This window comes from Condylura cristata, unplaced genomic scaffold (assembly GCF_000260355.1).
Source record: "Condylura cristata isolate star-nosed mole 26May11 unplaced genomic scaffold, ConCri1.0 scaffold00007, whole genome shotgun sequence".
In the NCBI taxonomy this organism is placed as follows: domain Eukaryota; kingdom Metazoa; phylum Chordata; class Mammalia; order Eulipotyphla; family Talpidae; genus Condylura; species Condylura cristata.
The window spans coordinates 4776017-4785993 of record NW_004567108.1 but is presented as its reverse complement, the minus strand read 5'-3'; the positions used below and the strand labels follow the sequence as shown (position 1 = coordinate 4785993).

The 9977-nt window shown below is 60.6% G+C and overlaps 1 protein-coding gene across 1 annotated transcript in view; it reads right to left on the bottom strand.

Annotated features, from left to right (window-relative positions):
- Nucleotides 1-9977, bottom strand: part of TRIO (trio Rho guanine nucleotide exchange factor) — a 71322-nt gene that overhangs the window by 48447 nt on the left and 12898 nt on the right. Inside the window, exons 4-8 of the mRNA XM_012721745.1 lie at nucleotides 8886-9398; nucleotides 7422-7544; nucleotides 6288-6479; nucleotides 3415-3546; nucleotides 4-225 (exon numbers count right to left, since the gene is read on the bottom strand). Coding sequence (XP_012577199.1) covers nucleotides 4-225; nucleotides 3415-3546; nucleotides 6288-6479; nucleotides 7422-7544; nucleotides 8886-9398 — 1182 coding nt within the window. The remainder of the gene's footprint in view (nucleotides 1-3; nucleotides 226-3414; nucleotides 3547-6287; nucleotides 6480-7421; nucleotides 7545-8885; nucleotides 9399-9977) is intronic.

The window sequence follows — 9977 nt, the reverse complement described above, 5'->3', positions numbered from 1 at the left end:
GACGTCCTGCTGGAAGACGCACAGCTGCAGCCGCTGGTGGAGCCGGACCTTGCGGTGCTGCCAGATGTTCTCCAGCTGCCGCTGGTGGTGCAGCACCTCGTGGATGACGTCCAGCACGTGGTGCACGGCCTTGGAGTAGTTCGCCGAGGCCGTGAGGGAGTCGGAGCTGCCGGGGGTCAGCGGCCGCTGGAGCTTGTCGAGCAGCGACTTCCCGTCCTGGCTCACCTGCCGGCAAGAGGCGCTGTGACCCGGGGGGCGCGCAGGCGCCACGCGGACGCGCGTGGGCAGTGCCAGAGCTGGGTGCTCACGCCACGCGCAGACACGATGCACACGTGTGTGTGCAGACACGGGTGGACATGCGTGCACACATGTGCACGCAAACACGGGGAACACACGGACACAGAGACACAGGTGGACACACGGGCACACGTGTGCACATGGACATGGCTGGTCACACGACACACGTGTGCACCTCACATGGGTGTACACGGGCACACGTGTGCATGTGGGCCTGGGTGGACGTGCGGGCACACGGGTGCACGCAAACACGGGGAACACACGGACACAGAGACACCGGTGGACACGCGGGCACACGTGTGCACATGGACACGGCTGGTCACCCCGGCACACATGTGCACCTGACATGGGTGTACACGGGCACACAGGTGCATGTGGGCCTGGGTGGACGTGCGGGCACCCGTGTGCCCGCAAACACGGGGAACACACGGACACAGAGACACAGGTGGACACGCGGGCACACGTGTGCAGATGGACACGGCTGGTCACGCGGCACACGTGTGCACTTGACATGGGTGTACACATGGGCACACGGGTGCATGCAGACACGGGTGGACACGCGGGCCACGGTTTTATGCGAAGGTGCGTTTTATGACAAATAAAAGAAACGTGAGCAGACCGCCCGCCAGCCACGCACATCACAAAAGCAAACACGGACGCCGGTGCGAGGAAGGCGCACTCTCCCACAGCTGAGCGCCATGTCGATCACAGTGCCATCATTTCAGAGCGATCAGAGTGGCATGCAATGAAAGCATCAAAGCAACCGAAGAATGAAAGTTGAGGGTGGAATGAGGAGAGAAAAGCACTCGGTTATGTTCCTCGGCAGGAAGCGACTCAGGACATCAAGGATCGCGGCGCTGCTGCACGGAGGAAGCGATCCCCGGCGCGGCCCACCCGGGGCGGCAGGCGGGGCCTCTCTGCTGCCTGGGGCGCTCGGCTCCCGCCCGGCTTTCTCCGGAGCAGGAGGAGCCGGCCTGGCTACACAGGCAGGGGCACACGGCCTGGGCGGAGAGCGGCCGGGGAACGCGACTGGCCACGCAGGGCTGCCGCCACCAGCGTGGCCGTCGGCGGGAGCCAGACAACGGCCCGGTCTCTTTCTCTACCTGGGCTGGACATAACCTGGCCGTCCCTGGCGGGTTGGCTGTCAGTCCTCAAGTTCAAAGGCGACCGAAACCATCGAGGGCACGAAGCTTAAGGGGAACCGGCCGGGCGGACGAAGCCCAGGGCCCCCTCGTTCGGGCCAGCGCACCAGCGTCAGCCTTCTCGTGCAGGAGGTGACCCCAGAAGCCACGGATGTGTGGCAGCCTCTCCGACACGGTGATTTTGAGGAGGGAGGACAGTGACTGCCGTGGCGGGAGGCTGAGCACGACGGATTCGGAGAGGTGGGCTATTCCCAGGCAGTGAAGAACCGCCCAGTCTTTTGTGCTGAGCTCAGCAGGTCTGTTACACACACCCCGAGAAGTCTGTCTGCCTGTCTGCCTGTCTGTCTGCGTTAACATGGCTGATTTTCCCAGGAGTGAAATGACTGTGTCAGTCAAAGGGGCAGGGCTTGGTTTGCAGTGGAACATTGCAGGAGCTGCTTGGGGTTCAGAAGCTCACCCCCGACTTTACCATCCCCAGCTCCCGGGCTCCAGGACGTGGCACGGTCCGGCCTCGCCGGCAGTCGCTACACGCACCGTGGTTCTGGATCCATGGGCAGCGCCTGAACATCTGACTGTATTCTCTACAGTTGGAGATGGACTTAGGCATTTACAGTCGGGGATCCGTTTTATGGTGACTCGCCTTTCTTTTGCCTCTAATACATTCTGCAATGTGCTTCTTACATCTATGCACACACCTAGGTTTCTGGAGAGGTAGGTGAGTGCCCATCTGTCCTGAAGGAGACATCATGGTATTTCTGATAAACAATGGGAATGGGGTTTAGCCAGGACTGAGTTGATGCCCTCAGTGAAACATTTCATGTGGTACGGGATCTTACAAGTATGTCCTTATACATATTTAAAACGATTTTTAAATATTTCCTCAAGGTTTTATGCCTTGGAACACACAAAACTCATGTCTGCATGTGCTTGGTGGGTGTGTGTCTGAGGACGCAACTCAGGAGTGTGGCAGAAACTGCTGGCCACGTCCCCAAAGTCTACAGTGCCCCCTTTGAATCAGGAATGGAAAGAGCCCACCTGCACTTCCCAGCCTTGCCAGCAAACTGGGAGGCTGGAAAAGAGACACACCAACCTTGCACGGCAGGAGACGTGTTTGGGGGCTCGGCATACACTCATTCTACACTGTGCCTCTTTCTCTTCCCTGCGGACAGGAGTTTGAGGCGACAGCTGGTGCTTCAGCAGCTACTGACGACCCTGAGGCAACTTTAAGAATGACCGCCTCCCTACTCAAAAAGGCCAAACAGGAAGCCAGGAGGACCCACAGATCCTCCTGCAAACAGAGCTACCAGCCCAGCCTTAACCTCAAGCTACAGTTCTGATCTCACACCAGCCCAAGGAACAGATGGGCTCCCCGTTCTCACCAAGCTTCTAAGGGATCCGTGTGACAACACGAAGTTTCTGCTACTGAGAATGAATAAATAATCTCAGCAACAATGTCAGGGAATCCTGCCTTAGGGGTCGGTTTCGCAGACATGTCTGAAAGCCCCTCGCCCAAGCTTGAGAACAGGCAAGGCAGCCCCCGAGGGTGTGGTCCGAGACCCTGCCGCTGAGGGGCTGGACCGCCTGGGAAGCCAGGACGCACGGACATTCACACTGTGGGGTGGAGTGTGGACCAGCGGGCCCCGGGATGAGACGGTGGGTGCTGGGCTGTGTCAGAGAAAAGTACAAAATGAACCCGGACCGGCAAGACGCGCTCAAATAAGGACACGGCCGAAGAAAGACGCACTGGCCCAGCGCGGCCGAAACAGACCGATTCATGCAGGATTTCATGCATTCACGCTGTAAGGGGAGGAGGAGGGTGGGCGGCGGGCAGGGTGGGAAGCAGGAGGGAGGCAAAGTGGCCTTCTTGGAGCGGGAGGCCACCTGAGCAGTACAGAAGGAAGGACGTGCCCAAGCAGACAGCGGCCGCGCCCCGTGTGACCCCCGGGGCGCGCCGCTGACCGAGCCCGGCGCTCACCTCTGAGTAGGCCAGGGTGATGTGCTCGTATATGCCCTGGTGGTGGTGGATGGCCTCCTCCAGGTCCTGCAGCTCCGAGGGCAGGTCCACCTCGCCGCACGCCTTGCACCACGAGTCCACGTTGCTCATGTACTTGGGAGGTTAGAAAAAAAGAGAGTTTCTATTCATGGCGATGTACAGTGAGAGAGAGATGTTTTAACGACGTGGCTTTCGAATTAGGGTGACTGAGAGAGTCTAAGCACAGCTGGCTCTCCCTCTCAAACGTACTGAGGTCAGCTCTCAGGCCCGGGTGCCGGGACTTGGCCCCGGCGAGGTTCCGGCAGGAGGGCGCCGGGCGCTGCATTCGCAGTGATGGCGGCAGGCAGCTCCCGGGCCACGCCCGGGACACACCTGCCCTGGTTACCTGTTCCGGGCGTCCTGCGAGCGTCCCCAGACCAGGGTGCTCCACGTGCCCTGCACGGCTGCCCGGCCCCGGCCCTGGCCTCAGCACCGCGCACCTCACTGATGCGTTCAGTGTCCCTGGGACGCCCTGAGCGCTCAGCCCACCTCTAACTTCCAAAAAGCAAATACACACAGCAATTAAAAGACGTGCGGAGGCTGCAAAACTCCCGGGGTGCCCACGGAGCCCAGGCAAGGCTGAGGGTGGGGAGGCCTCGGGGCTGTGGCCCAGGCAGCGGGAGAACCACCTGAGTCCCCGCTGATGACTGCTGTCCCAGTCTCGCCTGGGTCTTCTCCACCGCCACCCGCAAGAACACCCCAGGTTTCATGGATGCTGAGGAACGTGGTGCAGCTAGAGAACGTGAATTCAGCGCAGCCATGAGAGGCCCGCGCGTCCCGGAGGGCATGAGGGCACGCGAAGGGGTAAGCGCCCCGCCAGCCGGGAAGCGTGCGTGATGCTCTCGAAGAGTCTGAGAATCACTTTCCAGGTACTCACATTTAAGAAAATCACCCAGGTAATAATTAGTCAAAAGACCCTGCTACCATTACTGCAGCGGCTGCTGAAGCCACTGCAGATGGCGCCCCCTGCCGCCTGCGGTCAAGCCCACTCTGATGGCGGCAAGCACAGGGACAGACACCCTGACACCGGCCGGCGACAGGCGTCACCAGGCCCGACGCCTCTGCCCGCGCCGGCTCTGTGCGCGTGAGCACGAGGGCAGGCTCCCGAGCCTCGCGGGAAGCGTGTTCCATAGACGTCGGCCAGCCGGGCTGCACGAGGCTCCCGTGACACAAGCTATGCGACGGCTATCGTCTGACAGATTCCGGGTAGCTCGGGAAAAGCTCTGAAAGATCAGACTTTCCATGCTAACTTGTGTTATGACCTCCCTTTTTTGTATAATCGTAATATCAAAATATTCTGAGCAACTTTCAGCCTACAATTGGATTGCCTCAGCTGCATAAGGCCTGCCTGCCCTGACAAGCAAGCACTGCACCAGGGTGAGAAATTCCTCTGAAGTCAAAAGTGACTTAACAACTGGCTGATTAATAAAAACAAAAGGGCTGTTTCTGCAAAGTCTCTCACTGCTGGACTGAGGAAAACCCAAATCTTATTCTGCTATCTCACCTAGCCTCCTATTCAGCTTCTACAGAATTACTCAAACTTCCTACTGTTTTGGCTTTAGATATGGAAATTCATCCAGGTTGCCTGTTTTAGAGCTAGTCAAGTTTTTTTTACCTGCTACACTTCAAAGCAATCCACAAAAGTCTTTCTGGCTAGTCTTTCAGGATTCCACTATCTAGTCTTTAGATAAGGAAATTCACCTACTCTCCTATTCAGAGCAAATTATGCTTTCTACTGCCTAGACCTCAAGGAAACTTACTTAAAACCTTTTAACAAGTTTCTTCAAAGTAGAAAAACTTACTTGAAACCTTTTAGCAAGTTTCTTGATTAGCAAGAAATTTCCTCTTCCTGAGACCCCAGACCATTCAGAAAAAAGGTGATTGTGATCTTAACCCCTTTCGTATGCTAATGCCATCCCCCTGTCTGCTGGAAATGTATAAAATAAACCTCTGTGAAGGCAGAGCAGGAAGATTTGCACCCAACTCCGACTCCCGAGTCTTCCTCACTCCCACTCCTCTCCCCCTCTTGGAATCTCCGCACGCCGACGCCTTCCCATGTTAGGGTCCTGCCTGTGTTGCCTCCAGACACCTCAAAAGTTGGAGCTGGTCTCCGACACTCCCGGGGCTTGCCCTCGAGCGCATCAATCAGCCTCCATCGTCGTGGCTAACGGCAATTATTAAATTACTGTAAATGCTTCTCCAGCGTGAACCGACTGAGGCTAGCCATCATCATTAATAAGTCAGCCCCTCGGGCGAGGCTGCACCTTCAACACGACGAAGAGAACCACGACGCCCGCGCCGGTGCATCAGAGAGGCCGTGTAAGCACCTGCACTGCACTTCTGAAGCAACCAGGAAGTGTTTGGAGGAAAATGGTAGGGAGAGGCCTGCCCGAGACGCTCATTTCTAGGCCCCCGTCGGGCGTTCAGTGTGTGCTCAGGGGCGACACCCCGGCCCACGGGCCGAGGCCGACCGCCTGTGCCCCCTCAGGCCCCTGTCCTCCCTCACCCGGCTCACAGCGCTCCGGCCGCCCCTTGCTGCTCTTGTGGAACAGTCACCGACTGTCCCTTTCTATCACGCGAGTTCGGGGGCCTTCTGGGGGCCCACTACGGACTTCCACACCCAGTACACCTGCTGTGTTACCCTTGCAGGTGACACCCTGGCGCCCAGCCACGCCCAGGAGCGCCCAGGGCACAGAGGCCTGTAGGCAGAGCTGTTCCTGCAGGGGGTCCTGCTCCAGGGGGTACGCAGATGCCCCCAAGGATCTGGCTGCACAGAGGGAGGCCCCTGGAGGAGAGGTCGACCCCCGGGCACTGACCTTCTCGGCCTTCTGATGGAAAATGGATGACATGTCCAGCAAGGTGCTGCGCTCGTCCAGGGCGGCGGCAAAGCCCTTCCACTCCTGCTCCAGCTGGTTGGCGATCTGCTTGATCTGCTGCGAGGCGTAGTGGCCGGACTCCACCAGGCGACTGGCCACCGACATGATGCGGTTGATGTTCACGTACACGTTCTGCGGAGGCCGGGAGAGGGTCAGAGGCCGGCGGGGATCTTCCCGGCAGGGCCGCCGGCGTGCAACTCCCATGCTGGCGGCCCCACGGCCCCTGACCTCTAAGAATTGTTTCGGAAGCCCGCAGCGGTCCCTCACGATGGGGCACGGTGCCCTCACTGGCCCTGGGCTGCCACACCGGGCAGAGGGCGGTGCTAGCCCAGACGGGCAGCCGGAGCCAGAGGCCACGGAGCGTGCGCTGTCGCCAGGGCCTGGGTGAGAACCGGCTCCCCGCCCTGCGCGGGCCCGGCCTGGGGCTGCCCACAGATCAGTCAGTGGACCCACTTTCTCCAAAGCCCAGACGCTGAAATCGAGCCTCTCGCGCCCTGAAACGCCCATCTTCCGGTCCAGGGGCTCACGCAAAGCCGGGGAGTGGAAGATGTGCCTCCATCTCTAAAACACCATGGGCCCACGGTCACCTGGCTTGGAAATGAGACAGCGCGTGGAAAACATCTCTGCCACAATGCTGGTGGCGTTTTCCTTAACACGCTTCCCCTGGGGACTGTCGCCGTTGCCAATCGATACTTAGTGTTGTCACTGTCTTTGTCAAAATGTGTCTGACACACTGACGTTCACACAGGAGAGGGCGGAAGGCTCACAGGCCCTGCGTACATGCCAGGTGGGGCGCGCAGGCGGTGAGGGCTGGTGGATTCAGGGTGGCGTGGGCGGCCAGTCCCGGGTGCCCAGAGACTGCTGCCCCTGCAGCCTTGCTGGGGATCCTGCAGGCTCCTCGGAGACACAGCCAGGACTCGCACCGACGGCCGCGCTGCACCGGCCACGGTCTGTGGGTCTGTGGGTCTGTGTGATTGCCTGGGGGGTCAGCAGCCACCGCCCATCGGGCCCACGGGGCGGAGCCGGACCCCGCGCCCACGCCCTCTCCAAGCCCGCCGCCTCGCCGCCCCTTACCATGCAGTTCATGGCAAAGTGGCTGTGCTGTGTCTGCAGCTCCATGGCGTGCGGGTGGCTGGTCCCGATCTCGGTGTAGCTGTTCAGAAACAGGCCCTTGTTGTGTGTGATCCAGTCAAACATCTACCGGGACAAGGAAGAGAGACGACTCGAATCACTCCCGGGAGGGAAGGAGCTGCTGGGCCTGGGGGCCTCGAGGCCCGGGAGGCGTCTGGGCCCGGGCGGCTGGACTTCCCAGCGGCCAGCAGCTCAGTGTGCGGGGTCTACAGGAGACTGGCCTCTGTCCCTCTGGCACGGCGGGTGGGCAGAGAGGAGCATCTGTGTTCCCTCGCCTCCTGCCTGGCAGCCCCCCTCCTGTGATTCCGAACTGACCACACTGCTCTGAGAGCAGCCCTGGGCAACCTGAGAGCGGAGGTCTCTGCACGAGACCTGCAGGGTGCTGCAGCAGCGGCCGTGAGGCTCTTGGCGCAAAAGCATATTTAAAAACCTGTGCAGATGCCATCAGTCAAATGTATAGTTAAAGAACTTAGGGGAGAAATTGAATGGCATCCCCCCCGAGGTTCAACACAGATGCACCTGTCCGTGAAGCTGTTCCCAGGAAACACTGAAGGAGGAAGGACAGCGGTCAGTCAGCACGGCACCCACGGCTTGCGCCAGAACCCCAGAGGCTGCCGGCAGCGCTGGTGGCCAGGGGAGGCCGGGGAGCCGGGCCGGCATCCTTCGAGGCGCCCTGCACCAGGGCACGATGTGGGCGCAACACCGCACCGTCAGAGCACTGGAGAGGCCCTCTCAAGCCCTCTATTTCTACCCAGGAAATAAACCTAATGACCTTGAAATAAGGGTGAGGAGTCCAACCCCGGGCAGGGCTGGGCCCCTTCCCACAGGTCAGTCTGCTTTTCACGAGAGCCCGTCAACCCACAAGAATTCCCTTTGCCCAGCACGAGAACAAAGCACGAGCCCCTCGGTAACCACAGGCTGTACCCCAGAAGCCACTGGGCACGTCACAGCGGACGCCGTGGGCAGCCACAGCTCTGTGCGGCGTCCCGGCCCCGAATCTGCCTCGCGGAAGAGCAGCGGCTGGCCACGCGCAGCATGGCTACCGCCAGTGGCACAGGCCGGCCAAACGCTCGGCCCTCTAACGGCTAGTATCGCCCTCGGCCGCCCTGCAGGCGCCACCCTATCTTTCCCCGCCCTGCCCCTGGCGGTATCTCAGGGGCTCCCTCAGCTCGGGCACCAAACCCGCGGGCGCCGCCCGGCGCCTGGCGAGCAGGTGGGGGCACTTGCTGAGGCAACGTCGTGCCGTGCGGCGAGCCCAGCGGGTAAAACGGGGGTCGCTGCTGGTGTCTAAGTCACATGGGTGAGGGGGGAGGAGCGGGGGCAGGGGGGCCCCACCCCTCCAGGCCCTCTGCCCCACGCGGCAGCCCTGGCGGCCAGGCCCCCGGGCCCCGAGGCCGCCCCCTTTACCTTCTCAGCGTCCTGCTCAAACAGCCGCAGCTGGAAGCACTGGTCCAGCTTGAGCTTCCTCACGTGCCACATCTGGTGCAGGTGCTGCCGCGTGGAGTGCAGCCTGTCCAGCACGGCGGACACCTTGGGCAGGAGGGTCTGCAGGTCCGCGTTGCCCGAGCCCGAGTTCTTCTTGGGGAAGCTGTCGCTGCTCTGGATCCTCTGGAGCAGCTTCTGCCCCTCCAGATCCACGTCCTCGATGGGGGCCTTGATCACCTTCTTCTTGAGCTGGGAATGCTCCTCCATCATGTTGCGGGCCCCCTCCAAGTCCTGCGGCAGCTCCTTCTTGGCCAGGATGTCCTGCAGCTCTTCCAGCCGACACAGCATGTGGGTGGCGTTGCTGATGTAGTCCTCAAAGGCCACCCTGATCTCGATCCACTCCTCGTGGTTGTATTCGAGGCAGCCGTCGAACTCGGGGGTGAGCTGGGAAGGATCGACCACTTTGGTGAGGCCTTCTAAGGAGACCATGTTCGTCTGAAGGGGAAGAAAAATCACGTGTGAGAGGACGCAGCCTTTCCACACGGTCTCACCATCATGCAACTTGCAATGCTTCGTCATAGACATTCACACTCGGAGCACGGCGTCCATTTGCAGGAAACACGACCTACCTGGGCCTGGTCTCGTACGAAACAGGAGGAGAGCAGCACTGCGTCTCGTCAGTGAAGGCAAGCGCACTGGAGACGCGCCCGTCAGCTGGCGGGCGGGCTGCGAGGCGTCGCCACTCGCGGGCGCGCCCGAAATGGAGCTTTCTCTGCAAAGGTGCGGAAGCGAACCCGCTCCGTGGGGTCGCGGCCGAGAAGCACTTGAACTCGCAAGCACGGGAGAGGGAATGCAGACGTGCTGCGTGCGGGTGTGAGGGTGCGTGTGCGTGTGGGCGCGGCTGTGAGTGTGCGTGTGACTGTGTGCGTGTGTGGGCGCCTGTGTGGGCGTATGTGCATGGGTGTGTGTGTCCGCATGAGTGTGTGCGCGTGTAAGTGCCTGTGTGCGCATGTGTGCATGCTTACATGTATGTGAGTGTGTGTGCGCGCAGGTGCTGAGTGCTTGTGTGTGCAT